This window comes from Glandiceps talaboti, chromosome 17 (genome assembly GCF_964340395.1).
Source record: "Glandiceps talaboti chromosome 17, keGlaTala1.1, whole genome shotgun sequence".
NCBI lineage: Eukaryota > Metazoa > Hemichordata > Enteropneusta > Spengelidae > Glandiceps > Glandiceps talaboti.
Genome location: NC_135565.1, coordinates 9,472,875 through 9,490,810, shown reverse-complemented (window position 1 = coordinate 9,490,810; position 17,936 = coordinate 9,472,875). Strand labels below are relative to the sequence as shown.

The 17,936-nt window shown below is 37.0% G+C and overlaps 1 protein-coding gene across 1 annotated transcript; it reads right to left on the bottom strand.

The window, feature by feature from the left end:
• Window positions 1-4,707: 4,707 nt before the first annotated feature.
• Window positions 4,708-17,463, bottom strand: LOC144448599 (C-type mannose receptor 2-like). The gene is made up of 9 exons (XM_078138875.1): window positions 17,427-17,463; window positions 14,128-14,195; window positions 10,729-10,875; window positions 10,309-10,397; window positions 8,830-8,965; window positions 8,070-8,222; window positions 7,430-7,518; window positions 5,871-6,006; window positions 4,708-4,933 (listed from the first exon to the last, which is right to left on the bottom strand). Exons 2-9 carry the CDS (start codon window positions 14,183-14,185, stop codon window positions 4,929-4,931), a joined length of 813 nt encoding a protein of 270 aa, XP_077995001.1. The 5' UTR covers window positions 14,186-14,195; window positions 17,427-17,463; the 3' UTR covers window positions 4,708-4,928.
• Window positions 17,464-17,936: the final 473 nt, after the last annotated feature.

Below are 17,936 nucleotides of genomic sequence, written 5' to 3'. Positions count from 1 at the left end.
TGTCAACAACACTGTAATGTATAACCATACACAGTATGTACATACAGTCGGAAATTAAAAGCTGATTGACGTCATTTCCAAAAAAAGTGTTCAAGTACTTTGCAGTTATAATTATATAACCTACCCTTTAAATTATTGAAAATATCTATTTTCATAGCTGGTTGTTAGGGAAGAGGTCTGGATGAAAAATATAGTCAGCAAGTCTATCTTTAGTAAGCATTCCACTTGTCATCCTGACATCAATTTTATCAAACAAGAATTGGTGCCTGGGTTAAACCAGACTCTACCCTAGCCCTGTTAAATTCCCCCACACATACAATGTTCTGCCAATAAACTGTACGTAAGACAAAACGTCGGGAGTCAAGACTTGGTTTTGATATTATTATTTATATATTGTTACGAGTACTTTACATGCCGAAATGCAAAAACTGTCAACCCGATTGCCTTGGTATTTGGTGGGGACATTACTTATGGGGTCTAGTTGGGTAATTGCTCAAATGAAATTGATCGCATGACACGTGTGTGATTTGGAAAAAAAAAATAAAAAATCAGAAACTACAGGGCAGATTGATGCGAAATTTGGTGAGAACATTCTTAAGGGGAGTAAAGTAAGATTTGTTCATGACATGATGATTCCCTTAGTAATATGCAAATTAGGGCTAAAAATGTGTCTTTTTGGTCAAAAATCAATAATTCCAAAACTAGTGAGCAGATTGGGCTGAAATTTAATGGGAATGCATCTAGGGATGTATGGACAAAGAAATATTAAGCACACAATGATTCCATAAGTAATATGCAAATTAGGTGTAAACATATTCATTTTTGGTCAAAAACATATCTCACAAAGTACTTGGCAATGAGACTGAAACTGGTGAGATGTTTCTAGAAGTGTTATTATGCAGATATTTCAAAATATTTTGACACAATTGGCCCTACACAACCAATTTGGCAGTATATTTTGGTCCAATGACATTATCTGGAAGGCAATTGAGTAAACATTCAAAACAATGTATGCAAATATCCCTAGCAACCATGACCACGCCCAAACCAACAGCCAAACGGTCGTGTTTTTCACTGAGATAACAAGGATTAATAGACAATTGAATAAACATTCAAAACATGTATGTAAATTTGCCTAGCAACAAGACCACGCCCATAGCAACAGCAAAATGATCACGTATACTGCAAACAGGAATAGTAGACAAATTAATAAACATTCAAAAAAATGTATGCAAATGTGCCAAGATCACGCATACAGCAACAGCCAAATGATCAAATATATTGTGGATAACAACGGCGATTAATAGACAATTGAATAAACATTCAAAAAATGTATGCAAATGTGCCTAGCAACAAGGCCACGCCCCCAGCCAATTATCACATATAAGAAGATAATATCAGGAATTCATACAAAAATGAACAAAAACATACAAAAATGTATGCAAATATATCTAACAACATGACAACGCCCATACCAACAGCCAATCGATAGCGTATATCACAAAGATAGCAACATGGTTGGATAGGCAACTGGGTAATCATTCAGCAAATGAACACATATTGTTAGCATGGACTAGCATGTGCATAAATTTTTTTTTTACATGTACAGTTGTGCTACAAAGCCATTGGCGGTATTTAAAAAAACAAACTATACACGAACGTTATAGTCCCCGTTGCAGCAAATATGCCTTTAGCTCTGGGAATAGTAAAACTTTGAGGTGGAGTAAACCAGAACTCGATTCTTACCTGAGAAGAATGGATAAGTAACAAACATCAAAATCATGTCTTGCATACAGTATATTGGCAGAAAATTGTCTGTTTGTGGTGGGAAATTTAAACACCCCCACATAGAAATGTGTCCCCTGCCAGGGGACACATTTCCTATAGAAGGAATTCTGACAGTTTGTGGCCATGGGCATCTATGCACGTAGACAGCCTGCAAAGGGAGGTCACCATTGAGAACGAGCAGATGGAGCACTCTGGGCTGGATACCTTGGTAATTACAGCCCAGGAGGCTCCAACCTGGACTGAACTGAACCTTCACAGGTGGTAAGGTTTGTCAAACTGACTCATCAAGCCACACGTGAGGACTGGACTACCTCCGTGGTTTGCCAGTAGAGGTATGTCCGACCCTCTTAAGAAGAGACACAACCGTGGGAGGAAGCGTACCAGGTGCCGAGTCCCTGCAGCAAACCAGGCCCAGGCTACCCCTTTCCAGGAGAGTGCCACAGGGCAGTCAAAAGGAAAAGGGACCAGTCAGGGAAGTGGATGATGTACTACTACTAAGGGCAGGTGCTAGGGCCGCCTTCTTCCCTGCTTGAGCGGAGGCATAAATCTCAACAGGTGGGAAGCTGAAGCGCCCAAGCACAGGACGACAGGTTTCCAAGCACATTATGCTCTCACCACTAAGGTCCAACCTTCCGCGGGGAAGACCCATGTCCAACCTACACCTCAGGGGAGCATGCCGAGACAGAAATTTAGACCAAAAGAATGGTTCTGTCGGTCCTGAGGTTCCCCTCCCTCCTTAGAGGAGGAAACACCTTGTTACCACCCTGGTCTGGAGGGCCCCAGCGTCGCTTTTTCTGGCTACATCAAATCGTTGCCAGTCCAACATGTGCAGTGCCTACTACCGGAGTGTCTTAAGGACTCAAAAACGCTTAAAGAGCATGTTTTTAAGCACCATCTCCCAGCGGCACTCTGGGGTCAAGAGGCTAATTTTGAAACCTTTTGGCTCTCCATGCAATTTGAGTGCTCCACGGGTAGATTGTTGGTGGTAATTCTGTGAGCCCAACCCATGACTTGCTGGACTACTTTTTGAGGGTTGGCCAGGCCTTCCTTCCAGTATCTGTGGTAGGTAACTGGTACCAGGCAATAATGAGGCAGTTGTGTAAGGAGGCTGAATGGATGCCACCCTTGGTATTTACTCTGCAACCTCCATCATCTCCAGCTGTTCTCATACATTGGCGAGTCCTGTTAATCCTGTTGAGACTCATATCCCCCATGCAATTGCAAATGACAGAGTTCCTGTGGATGTTGGGCAGCCTCGGTTGTCCAACACTTGTAGGAGGAGCCCCTGTTACGGAGGTGAGACCCATACAGGTAACCAACTCACCCAGATCTTCCTGTGCCGCCTTGGTGATGGGAGCCATAGGTGTACTTGTTGAGCCTAGTCATCCAGGCATGCCACTGATGCCTGGAAGGTTATAGTGGAGGAATACCGGGGAGCTTTTGATGTCCATTTCCATCTGGACAGTGGTATCCTATGCCGCTTATTGGAAAAAGCTTGGATTCCACCCAGCAAAATGGAGGTAGTAGTCTCTGACTCACTCGTACCAAAATCATACTTGGGGGAGTGGAGGTCTACTGACACTACACAACACACTAATTCCCGTTTTGAAATGTTTTATATTTCCAAGAAATGAACACCGATAATCAGAATCTATATTTAATTCTCTATTTCCTTGACAAATTTCAGGTAGATTTGACACAAAATGTTTTTGCGATTTTGAATTTTTCGATGACGGTAGCAGTATTGTTGAGCCTGTGTTAATGGCGCGGTCGATATCAAGTTTGTCAATGCAACGATGTGGGTTCGATCCCTTCACATAAGCATTTTGTTCACACGTTTCAGGCTATGTAAAAAAAAAAGACTTATGTTTAGAATAACTACATTTATCCATGATTTGATGCCCATTTATGTGTCGGACATTGTTGTCAATGTCATAAGCAAAATAAGGGTAACCCACTTCTGGGCATAGCAATGGCGCCTCATGTATACATACGGCGATGATTAGGCTGTAGGTTTTGTTTTCATTATATTATATTGTTCCGTTTACATCGATCATTTTAAGTATCTACACCCAAAAATTTCAACTAAGGGAACGAAAAAGAAAAGCTAAAGCTGAAGCTGCTAGAGTGAAGAAGAAGCTGCAAGTTGCTTTGAAAAGTGTTAAAGAGCTGAGGGATATAAGTGATAGGGCTTCTCAGGATTCAGAGAAAATAAATAACATGCAATTATGTATTGAAAAACTATCTGAGGAAAGGAACTTGAACAAAGAAGAACAAAGAAGCAACAAGATGGGAAGATGCGACAATCTCATTAATAGGTACACTTAAATCTCTCTATGAATATTTTGATTTCTTTTTTGTGGCCTACAGCTCTAATTACCAAAAGTAAGCCAATAACTTATTAAAGCAATAATATTTCAAGACAGATGCGGTGTGGTATCGCAAATGTATGTACCAAATTATCTTGACTTTGAAGTGTGCATTATTGAGATCTTAATCACCGAAAACCATTAATGATGTAAATTGCTCATTAATATTCATGGGCTGTTTACCCAAAACTAATCAGTTCTTGCCAGTACCATACGGAACACGTGTACCAAATTCCGTTTGAATTGAGTCAGTCATTTTTTTAGAAAATGGTGATACAGACACAGACTTTTCAAACCTATATAACTTGCATTCTGCCTCTTGTGCAATCATTTTGATTTGAGTTGTGCTAATGATTTGAAATGAGGTGAGACAAGGCAGGGTGAGATGTAATGAGATGAGATCAGATGAGATGGGAAGAGTATTTAAGTAGCTGTGTAATGCAAAATCCAAATAGCTACTACTGAAAGACATTTTACAACATAAAATTCAACAGCACACATCAGGTATATGCTCCATCACCAGGATTATTTTATTCAGTCGAACTATCGATTCAAATATTACATCTGAATATCTTGCAGTGAATTGACATCAATGCTCTAACCACCTTATGCAAATTATTTAGATATTCTTCTTTCCACTGCATCAGAGGTATTTTTCACAATTAAACCGATCAGTTTGGACCGAGAAACATGAAGTACCCAAACGTTATTGAATATTGAAAAGGGCAACCATGGCCGCCAACTTGGCCCAATGAAGACCTTGGATGATGTTTATGCTGTCAAAAGAAAAGAAAAGGAAAAACAGTTACATAAATCAAATAAAATGTTGTTCACTGACGTGTTTGTATACTCTGAACTTATTATACATTTTGAACAAAATCTTATTTAACATCAGTCACATCAAGTATCTACAGATGACATGGGACACAAGCAGCCTCAGTTTATATTTTTTTGGGCAAGATTTATGCTGCGTATTTAAAAGTCACTCGCAGTATTCTGCATACTGAGGCATACATAAGTATCACTTGCAATACGGAACTTGCAACCCCGCCATGTTGAATGTTGCATCATGGGAAATGTGATGATAAATGCCAATGAATTAGTATTGTAAACAATGCTGTTACATTGTTTGCAACCATGAATGATCAATTCATAGTCACCCTGACCATTGTGGGAGGTTTATTTTATCAGTAGCTCAAGATTAGGTATTACAATAACCACAGATAATCCCATAGTCATTTGCATCTGAGCATGCTCAGTCTGGATTGCAAGTTCCCTATTGACTGAACTCGCACCTGGTATTAAGATATAACATATAAATGACCCAATGACATAATTTCTGATACGTTTGAGGAATCCATCCCAGACAATCGAATGTTCTAACAAATTAGAAGGCAAATGTAATGTCGTGGCAATGCTCTGACATTTCTAATATACTATATACAACTTGAATCAAGGTTTTATGGAAGTATTTTCACTTGAGCACAAGGTTTATAAACTCAGCTTGTGCCACTTTAAAGATTTAGTATCAATTTCATAACCAGATAAAAAATGAAAACATGATAGCTGTATTTATATCATCTTTAGTTTGTTTCCAATATCTAAGTATTGTTTCTGACGATCTGCTTATGCTAAAGCTGTCATTGACAACTCTAGAGGCGATGATGTTTTGCATGGCTATCATTTTGTGATCAAGGGTAATTTGTAGGATACCTTTTTCGCAGATAAAACCGATCTTGTTTGAACAGGAAAGATCATTCCATTTGCCATCGCTAAATCTGAAATGACCACAGTCCTCATTGTTTCCATAATTGTCTGGTTGTCCAGTATTCCAGTCTGAATAAGTCACCTGAAATCAGATATATAACAACTATTATACATGCAATATGAATTACTGTCAATTACCAATGTCATTCTAAATATATCTATAATACTACAAGGTAACACAACTTTCAGATTATTGATGTTTGTAGACAATGCGATTCTACAGTATATATCATACAAGTATTATCATATACCTATGCCCAGAAGAAACAATATATTAGACTAATATATAGTAACAAGCCATCGTATATGACATTGTCTCCGCCATTTGGGAGCTGTTGAGCATGTCTGCCAAATGGTACCAGACATGAACAAATCATAACAGAATGGCTGCCCAGCAGTCCTGTTGGATCATATCATACCAAATTTCAAGGGAATCAGTTCAGACACATCTAAGTAATGTTTCTGGACATGTAAACATGGTAACAAAATGGCTACCCGGCAGCCATATTGGATTGTATCGAAACATAAATTGGCATGCATATGTATGCCATAGTGTTGTCCTTGTACCAAGTTTGATAGAAATTGGTCCAGTCATGTCCAAGTAATGTTCTGGATATGAAAGAATCGTAAAAACATGGCCATCCGTTGGCCATATTGGATCAAATCATGAGATAAATTGACCTGCAAATGTATGTAATACAACATTGTCCTTTTACCAACTTTGAATGAGATCACAGTTTAAGCATATCTGCATAATGGCTTTGAACATGAAAAATCTGAAACAAAATGGCTGTCTAGTGGCCATATTGGATTTTATCACAAAATAAATTGACATGCATATGTATGCCATAGTGTGTTGTCCTTGTACCAACTTTGATAGAAATCGGTCCAGTAATGTCGAAGTAATGGTTCTGGACATGAAAAAATTGAACAAAAATGGCAGCCTGGTGGCCATATTAGATCGTATCAGAACATAAATTGACATGCATATGTATGTAATACAACATTGTCCTTATACCAACTTTGAATGAGATCTGTTTAGGCATGTCCGCATAATGGCTTTGAACATGAAGAAATTGATATTGGATCATATCAGAAAATAAATATACATGCATATGTATGCCATAGTGTGTTGTCCTTGTACCAAGATTGAGAGAAATCAGTCCAGCCATTTCTGAGAAATTACTCTGGACGCACGCGTGGGCACAAGTTTCTTGACCAAATATCACATTTGTTTTACCCAAAACCCACATCTCTGATGTGATCATTTTCATTTGAACAATTTCCCAACAAACACTCAAAGTAACATGGCCACCAAATATCAAAGCAATTGGTCCAGTAGTTTTTGACTTCAAGTTGTTTACACACACACACACACACATCCAGACAGACAGACAGACAGACACTTAGCGATGCCTAAAGCACTACTGAACGATATCAGTTCAGTTGTGCTAAAAAACAGTCTATATACGTATATATTGGTTATTGATGAAGTGTTTTTTTACCAGTGACCCATCCACCCATTTCATTTCTCCTTCCACAGCGATGTCATCCAGTCCAATCCACAAGTGCGATCCAGAAGTTACCGCGAAATCTTTCATTGAAAAAATAGAGGAAAACCAATTATTTTCTGACTGTTCCAGTACAAAATTAAATATATCTGACATCAATAAATCAAACATTTCTGCATGATTCTCTACAATGATGATGATTGATGAAATATCTAAGTGGTCTCATAAGAATTTTAATAAATGAAGATACTTTAGGAATTACAATAACATTGGTTATTTACAGTGAGTACTTGGACAACAAAGAAATAAAAAGAAGCTAGTGATCATTGTCTTTTTTCGTGCCTTACACATCTTCCCTCTTTGTCTCCCTCTTAACTACTACTCTCTCTGTTAAATGTATGTCTCAGTACGACTGCCTGTTTGACATGTCCTTTCTGCCTAAATCTTCCTCGTTAGATTTCTTTATTTATATTTAAACTGTGTTAGTCTGTCTGGCTGTCCAATTCTCTATTTCTAGCTTTGTCTTTGTCTGTCTTGTACTCTTTCACACACACACACACACACTCTCTCTCTCTCTCTCTCTCTCTCTCTCTCTCTCTCTCTCTCTCTCTCTCTCTCTCTCTCTCTCTCTCGCCTTTCAAAAATGTGTTTTCCTCTTCATCATTGATAATCGCGAGATGACTTGATATACCATCGCAGAATTGTGTGGCTTGATTGTAGGTATAACTGTTGTCTGTGTCAATGTAGTAGGATTTTCCATTGAAGTTATTCCACTGTAGTAAGGGTCCTATAGAAGATAATGTACGTGGCAGCTGAGAATACAACAACGCTATAATCTAGACCGAGTGAAGTTTACCTTACTAGAAACACTATTGTATAGACAGTCTTGCAATATAACGGATTGAAGCTTAGACTGAGATTGCAGGCAAGACATGTATTTTATGATCTCCCATTATCAGATACTGTACATGGTGTTGATAGTTTGAATTGGACTTTCCAAAGAGTGTAATTGTTTATATACAGGCCCAGTCTTATCAATTGACTTGATCTTGAAAATCACAGTTGTGTCTATTCCTTCATGTGGGTCATTAATATTTCAATGTATTATTGCATGATCATACAATTATCAATACAAGTGAACATTATACCCAAAATTTATTGCTGACATGCCATTGTTTACAGAAGTAAATCAGCTGATGAGAGAAAATGTTAAGTTACAGTTCTTATGGGAATGATGGCGGAAAAAGTTCCTGTAGAATAGGGGTGATTCAGGTTTTTGATCTGTCCTGTTTGACGTCACGTGAAGGTTTACATGTATTAATATAATTTTTCAGGTTAGCTATAGTGCACTGCTGTCAAGGTGTGATCAAGGTTAAACTATATGTATAGCCTACCTTTTTCACAGATGAAGCCGATCTTGTTTGAACAGGAAAGATCATTCCATTTACCATCGCTAGATCTGAAATGACCACAGTCCTCATTGTTTCCATAATTGTCTGGTTGTCCAGTATTCCAGTCTGAATAGGTCACCTGAAACAATGTCATGTACATGAATGTATTTACATCTTTAGTGAGTAAATACAAAAATGTTTTAGATCATTGATGTTTGCTACACTGATATATTTATGGAACTGAAGATCAAGTTAGAAAACACGTATGGTATGGTTTACAGGTTGTTGTCACACAATATGTTGAATATCTATTGTTAGGTAAAATTTGGCATTAAATTTCAAATTTTGTGCAAGATATTAGTCATTTGAAAAGGGCAGTTTATAGTAGATGTATTCAATAGATCTGTAAGAATTATCTCTCCTACATTTTATTCCATATATCAACTATGTAATGATCAGTGATATAATCTCCTTAGATGTTTATAGCAAGTGACCTATCGGTCAGAATAGCTCCGCTGGTTTTTTTTTTGTTCTTTTTTGTTTTGTTTTTGTAACATGTAGAAGTGGTTCTGTTGTTCAGCTCTTCCACTATGCAAGTTTATTTTAGCAAAGTAATAAAGTGGTTAGTGGTTTCATATGATGACTCACACATCCCATAGAACACATTTCACACAGAAAGTTGGTAAAATATTGTTACAGTACTAACAGTCTTTTATAATATAGTCACCATTTCACACAAGAATTATTTTACCCCTAATGTGCATATTAATGACCCAATCAACTTGTCTTGAACAAACTTATATCTGCTCATCCCACGACACCTACACAACAAATTTCACCTCAATTGGCCAAGTAGTTTTGGAGAAGATTTTAAAGCTTTTTTACCAAAACTTCTATTTATAGTCCTTATGTGCATATCAATGACCCAGTCAAATTGTCTTAAACAAACTTATATATGCTCATCCCAAGACACCTCCACGACAAATTTCAACTCAATTGGCCCAGCAGTTTTGGAGGATAAGACTTTTGAAGCATTGTTACCAAAAATTTTATTTTTAGACCTAATTTGCATAAAATGACCAAATCAACTCATTTTGAACAAACCTATATCTGCTTATCAAATGACATGTACATAACAAATTTCAGGTCAATTGACCATGTAAAAGAAGATGAAAGTAGACAAGTTGATGGACGGACGACAGACGCCGACAGAGAATCAACCTAACCCTTAAGCTCCGCTCAGCTGTTGCTGACAGCTGAGCTAAAAAATAACCCCCAGCTCCAATGATCAAAACAATAGTAACAACTGTAATGAAGACCACATTTTCCAAAATGACACTTAACCCCCCCCCCCCCCACCTAGCTACCTAGATAGAAACAAGTAAAGAAGTTTCCATTGGTGACTTAAATATATTGATGTAACATAAAAACAAGTATATATAATTCTACACTGGTTGTTGATAAAAAGTGTTTGTTTTTTACCAGTGACCCATCCACCCATTTCATTTCTCCTTCCACGTCTCTGTCATCCAGTCCCATCCATAAATGCGATCCAGCATTTACCGCGAAATCTTTAATTGAAAAAAATGGAAAACAAATAAGCTGTAAAACAAAAATAGCTTCATATGGTGCTACGGAATATATTGATAACATATTAAGAGGTGTGCTCACAAACTGAAACATGAAGATATTATAGAGTTAGCGGATACGCTATATATTAACAACTATCAAACACAGACTAACGCATAGTAAGCCATCTTCAGTGAAGATAAAAATGAAAAATTCCTGCCTGCTACTTATAAGTCTGTCCGCCCGCCCCCTCTCTCTCTCTCTCTCTCTCTCTCTCTCTCGCTCTCTCTCTCTCTCTCTCTCTCTCTCTCTCTCTCTCTCTCTCTCTCTAACCTTTCAAATAACTATTTTCGTCATCATTGTTGATGATTACGAGGTGACTTGAGCTAGCTTCACAGAAATGTTTGGCTTCATCATATGTATAACTGTTCTCAGTGTTGATGTAGTAGGAACCTCCATTAAAATCCTTCCATACAGGATCTGAAAGAAAATCGTAAAAAACGGTTGAAAAACAAACTCAAATGTCAGTTTCAGTAGCACGGAGACGTTTGTTGACACGAATCCTTCATTTGATTTCCTCATCTGTTGACAAAGCTTTGCTCCGCTATCAACAAAAGCTGCGCCGAGCTAAAGGGTTAGCTTGATTTTCTCCTCTAACTTCTCCAAAACTACACTGCCAATTGAGTTGAAATTTCTTATGTAGGTGTCTTGGGATGAGCAAATATACATTTGTTCAACACAAGTTTATTAGGTTATTAATATGCAAGTTAGGGGTAAACATAGAATTTATGGAAACTGGTGACTATAATATAATATAAAAGTACAATGTTTTACGAACTTTCTGTAACAAATTTGTTCAATAGTGTGTGTCAGTCATCATATGAAACCACTAACCACATTATTACTTGCTAATACAAAAGTGAATAGTGCAAGAGCTGAACAGCAGAACCACTTCTACACATGTTAAAAAAAGAACATACAAAATTACACTAATGGCGTTGTAGCACAACTGTATTTCGCTGTTGCTATGGACATGGTCTTGTTGCTAGGCATATTTGCATACATTTTTGGAATCTTTTTTAACTTGCTTACCCTTCCCACTTTTCATCCTTGCAATATAAACCAACATTTAGATGTTGCTATGGGCGTGGTCATGTTGCTATGCATATTTGCATACATTTTTTGAATCTTTAGTCACTTACGTACCCATCCCTGTTGTTATCTTTGTATCATGCATAGTCATTTCACTGTTGCTAAGGGCATGGTCATGGTTGCTAGGGCCAATTGTGTCGAAATGTTTTCAATAACAATAACTAATAACAATAACTGCACAACAATACCTCAGAAAAATCCACACCCTGTTTCAACCCCATTCACCATGCAGTTTCAAGATATAAGTTTTTGACTAAAATTGACATTTTCAGACCTAATTTGCATATCGTTGATGGGATCATCACGTTATGAATACAGCTTCATCTACATATTCCCAGATGCATCCCCATTAAATCTGCCCAGCAGTTTTGGAATTCAAAAATTTTGTCCAAAGAGACATTTTTAGACCTAATTTGCATATCACTTGATGGGATCATAGTGCCATGAACAATTCTTAATCTAAACACCTCTAACAACATTCCAACCAAATTTCAGACCGCTCTGCAGAGTAGTTTTTGCGTTTAAGTTTAGTGACCAAAACTCAAATCACACACCGGTGGTAAGATCATTTTGATTTGAACAATTTTCCAACTAGACACTCAAGGTAATACACCCATCAAATATCATGGTAATTGGTCCAGCAGTTTTGGACTTACGTTGTTTACACACATCCAGACAGACACTTTGCCATGGACATAGCACTACTGAACCTTATCAGTTCAGTTGTGCTAAAAACAGTGGTGCTATTCTGACCGATAGGTCGCTTGTATTTTCTTCACAAGTCATATCAACTACATTTACAGTGTATGTATTTATCACACTTGATTAATAATGTAAAGCTTAAAATGAACCTCAATAGGAAACTTGCGAACCTGCTATGTTGAATGTTGCATCATGGGAAATGTGATAATAAATACTAATCAATTAGCATTGTAAAAAATAATGTTACATTGTTTGTAACCACAAATAATCAATTCATAGTCACCCTGACCATTGTGGGAGGTTTATTTTATAGGTAGCTCCAGATTAGGAATTATGATAACCACAGATTATCCCATAGTCCTTTGGACTGCAAGTTCCCTATTGAGACCCAGCCAACAAGCTTTCATTTCAAACCTCTAAATGTAATCGTGAATGGTGAAATGCAACATGATGAAGACATCTTTTAAAAATACCGCCAATGGTGTTGTAGCACCAACTGTACAGTTTTTAAAAATGTTTATCCATATGCTAGTCTATGCTAACAATAAGTGTTCATTTGCTGAATCCCGTTGCCTATCCAACCATGTTGCTATCTTTGCGATATACGCGATCATTTGGCTGTTGCTATGGGCGTGGTCTTGTTGCTAGGCAAATTTACATACATTTTTTGAATGTTTATTCATTTGTCTTCCAATTCCTGTTTGTTATCTTTGCGATATATGTGATTTGGTTGCTGCTATGGGCGTGGTCATGTTGCTAGGCAAACTTACATACATTTTTTGAATGTTTATTCAATTGTCTATTAATCCCTGTTATCTTCGCAATATGTGATTGTTTTGCTGTTGCTATGGGCGTGGTCTTGTTGCTAGGTACATTTGCATACATTTTTTGAATGTTATATTCGTCTGTCTTTCAATTCCTGTTGTTACCTTTACAATATACGTGATCATTTGGCTGTTGCTATGGGCGTGGTCTTGTTGCTAGGCAAATTTACATACATTTTTGGAATGTTTATTCAATGGTCTATTCCCTGTTATCTTTGTGAAATACACGACCGTTTGGATGTAACTATGGGCGTTGTCATGGTTGCTAGGGATATTTGCATACATTTTTTATATATTTACTCACTTGCCTACCAGAAGATGTTATTTAACCAAAATACACTGCCATTTGGTTGTTGCTAAGGGCGTGGTCATGGTTGCTGGGGCCAGTTTTGTCAAAATGTTTTGAAGAAATCTGCAGAATAACACTTTCAGAAACATCTCACCAAGTTTCAGACTCATTGACCAAGTACTTTTTGAGATATAAGTTTTTGACCAAATATGAACATTTTTACACCTAATTTCCATATCACTCATGGAATCATTATATGCTTAATATGTCTTCGTCCATACATCCCTAGATGCATTGCCATTCAATTTCAGCCCAATTTCCTCAGTGGTTTTGGAATTATAGATTTTTGACCAAAAAGACAAATTTTTAGCCCTAATTTGCATATCACTGATAGGACCATCATATCATGAACAATTCTTAGTAAAAACTCCCTGAAGAATGTTTCACCTAAATTTCAACCCAATCTGCCAAGTAGTTTTTGAGTTTAAGTTTTTTGACCAAAAATCACATTTTTTGACCCAAATCACACACCGGTGGTAAGATCATTTTGATTTGAACAATTTCCCAACTGGACACTCGAGGTAACATACCCACCAAATATCAGGCAATCGGTCCAGCGGTTTTTGACTTTAAGTTGTTTACACACACACACACACACACACACACAGACGCCGGGCGATCCCCATAGCACTACTGAACCTCAGTTCAGTTGTGCTAAAAACTGAAACATGTATCTTGTGAATATATGATTTAAAATGTCATTACCTTCTGCAAATACTTGTACGAAGAAGACGCACATCAGGATAGTAATTGGATGTTTCATAGTTGGTTGTCTTCGATGGCATAAAAAATAAACCAACGAGAACTATATTGTCATTTACTACCTGAGGTATCCTACTCTAAAAATTACATGTTAAGAGGTGAGGTGAGGTGAGGTGACATTAAGGTGGAAGTAAGATAGGGACCCATAGTAGATATGATAACTTGTTTTGCTATAATGACTGTAGTAAATGAAGTGTATAGTGTTGCAGTGAAGCCACAACAATTCACAAGTGTATCAATACTATTATTTTCCTCTGTCTCGCCATCATTACATGTACTCAGAACATTGACAGTAAATTCTGACTGCAGCCTTATAATGTCAGTGTTGCTCACTGGCAAGTACAAATATACTATACAAAAACCCATGTAAGTACCATTGTGTTGATACATGCTTTTAAGCATATCTAAAAACAAAAACCTGTGGAATAAACACAAGAATTTAAATTTACAGTTTACTAAATATTCTGAAATTACAAAATAAATCCATCCAATCAAAACAATAAAAAGGTTAACAATAAGAAAGGAAATAAAAACATAAATATTCATTACTAAAACAGATTCATCACAGCATTATGACAAATCTGTAATGTGGGCATGAGTGTCACAAACTAATATTTGAACCCTTTTAATTTTTTTTTTGTAAACTTGTTAATTTGTATACTTGTGGATATATCAGGTCAGATGTTTCATAATCAAATGTATACTTTAGTTAATTGAAAAACAATATCAAATATTTTATGCCAACAGCTGTATGCAACTAATCTGAACTGAATTTCTGCCAATTATCAGGCATTGCATGAATGAGATATGTGTTAGTACAGTGTTGTGCAAATACTACTGTGGTCGCGACCTAGGTTACAATCGAATTCAGTCTTGATGCTTGTTATCACCTGCTGCTCTCTTGTGGAGAGATATGTGTTCAGCATGTTGCAGTACATTGTGGAGTTTAAGGGACATTACAACCGATTGTCGAAATGGCACATTGTTGAGATGAAGCTCCGACACGTTGTGTCTTTGGCGAGGGTAATAAACAAAAACGCAATTGATAATATCTTGTTTAATCAAGATTTGTGACGAAGAGTTGAAACAGGCGCGAACATACAGAGTTGATTCTGGTATATATTATTTTCATACAATTTCGTAAAAATAATCAATATCTGTTTCCCCTCAAATAGTACATTTGAATGAAGGATAAAACTTAGCAGCAGAAGGATAAAACTTAACACATACCCGTAAGTTTGCCCATAACAGATTTTGCGTCCTTGAACGAGGGCTATGTATTTCACGCATACGGAGAAAAAAAAGACCAGCAAATTGACCGAATGTTGAGCACGCGCACAACGAATTTTCCCCATATCTGATATTCCAATCAGAGTGATTCCGATACAATATGCGAATAGTCGTAAGTCCGCGCGATCGCGAACAGATAGGCTAGGTCGTGTATGGTGCTAATCAATGTGCGTAATACACAAACATTCACTGGACACATGCACTGTGTACGTCAAGCCAAAGTATTATTCCAAAGCGTATTTTACTAATCACATTATATTTATTTGTGCATTGAAATCACATATTTAGTATTGTGCCAGAAAACACTAAACAGATTGTATTTCTCCATGCCGTTGATCTAAAAGCCATGATATATGAGTACAAGTGTCACGGTACCATGTTAGAACGTATGGTATCTTTGGGAATGACGTATAATTGTCTTTATTTATTACAAGAATTCTTGCCTTGTGCCCTTGTTCTTTATTATTAAGGTTTATTTCGTTCTTTATTATTAAGGTTCAGTATTACTATTTATGTAAGATTTAAAAATGAATAGCGAGATAACTGAGAAAATTATATCGCATAAAAGTTTCTAAAAGTATTTTATATTCAACTGAGCAAATGGCTGGGGGGGGGGGGGGGGGCAAAGGGGCCTGCTTCCTAAATTGAGTAGTGCGTGAAAAAAGGGCACTCCGGCTCAGTTTGCCATAATAATACACGATTTTACCATTTTGTGGACTTTATATATACCTACACGTATGAAAGATTTTTGTTCATATTTTCCCGAAATTTCGGAGGTGATTTTTGAGTGGTGGAAATTACAATAACAGAGAGCATGACACTGGTTGAAATCTAGCAAATCACAGTAAAATCAGACTAAAAGATAGACATTTAAGAAATCAACACCACACAATTTTAGAAGAGATCCAAACGACTTGAAATCTCAAAACATTTATCGTGAATTACACAAAGATCAAATCTTTGAACCTAGCGATTGTAGGGGTCCGAACTTGGTTGTTTACATTACGAATACTACGTCAGATTTACCATACAAAAACAATGACCGCGTTTATTAAACCTGCGTGAATACTATTCGCTCGGGCACATTTTATCGTGTACACCTACATAAAACACGGACCTCTATCGCTGCCATTGTGTGAGTAGGACTTCATTTTATCAATGTTCTGTGACAAATAAAGCGAGAGATTCATAATTTTCCGTATATTTCACCAAAATGTCATCAATTTGTAATTTCTGTGTCTGGGTTCAGACATGATATTGTTTATACAAGTCGCCAAACACCTGGTTATAGAAATGAATATGGTTCACATGGATGTCAAAACAATTAGGTACACTAAAATCGTATGTCTGGAGATGTCATTCAAGTTAAAGTTTAGTATCCTTTGTTTCATTTCCAGGACGCTCATAACTATGATTGATCTATTGTTATCTTAGGAAGCTAGTCTCATATGCGTGAATTATTGTGATTTAATTATTGTAACGACCATAGCGTCGCAGATTCAGGACTTGGTTTTTGACCGTCGAGCTATGAGCATCTGTAAACTCCTGGCCCTGGCCTTGGGGTGAGGCCGAACTCATCAGGGCTTTGATAAACACAGTTTATTTTCAAATTATACAACATCCATCGTTTCGCATGCAGTTTATCCTTTTACTACAAGTCTCGCACTGATGACCAGAAAGTCATGACATTGTGGAGAATTCGACGGGTCTATCTGTTATTATGGGCATACACGAGTTCAATGCGCTGTAGGTTGCAAAAAAAATCAATATTCTTTTCACTTAATAACTTTGTGACATTGTATAATCAATCGATACTGTGCCTGTCAATCAAATATTGCTGATTAAATGCTACGCAGAATATCGGACAATTTGAAACGGGCTATTAGTCACGTTTCAAATTCACATTATTAAACCATATTACTCTATTATGCCAAGAAAACAGTAATGCTTACCTATACTTGAGACTTCTGGTCTGTACGGTAACGTGTTGTAATATAGGACTAATTCTATCCAAAATTAGCTGTACTTATATAGACAATACTTACTAAAACCATATGTCATGTTTTGTTACCATAAGGTGTATTTATATAGACCGTCTGTACTGAAACAATATATCATGTTTTGCTGTGACACATTTAAAAATAAACGAACTCTGCATTTTTAATATAGGCCAAATAAAACATATAGTGTGTTTCTGATAACCCAACCGATAATAGATTAAGCCTTCAACCCTAAACATTTTTCACATGCAGAAAGGTAAAATTATGACACCTTACTTCTATTTTCCTGTAGTTTTGGTTACTATTTTAGCACAACTCAGCTCATAAGGTTCAGTAGTACTCGTGCTATAGGCATGGTGTGTTGTCTGTCCGGCTGTCTGTCTGTCCATCTGTCTGTCTGTGAATGTTAAACTAAAAAATAGCACAAATGGCGTTGTAGCACAACTTTTACAGTTTTAAAAA

What these genes read in the sequence shown, in the direction of transcription:
- LOC144448599 (XM_078138875.1), bottom strand. Translation starts at nt 14,185, where the DNA reads ATGAAACATCCAATTACTATCCTGATGTGCGTCTTCTTCGTACAAGTA. An exon ending in CGAAAATAGTTATTTGAAAG is followed by an intron (nt 10,398 to 10,728) that starts GTTAGAGAGAGA and finishes TTTCAATTAAAG; the next exon opens with ATTTCGCGGTAAATGCTGGA. An exon ending in GGAAAACACATTTTTGAAAG is followed by an intron (nt 7,519 to 8,069) that starts GCGAGAGAGAGA and finishes TTTCAATGAAAG; the next exon opens with ATTTCGCGGTAACTTCTGGA.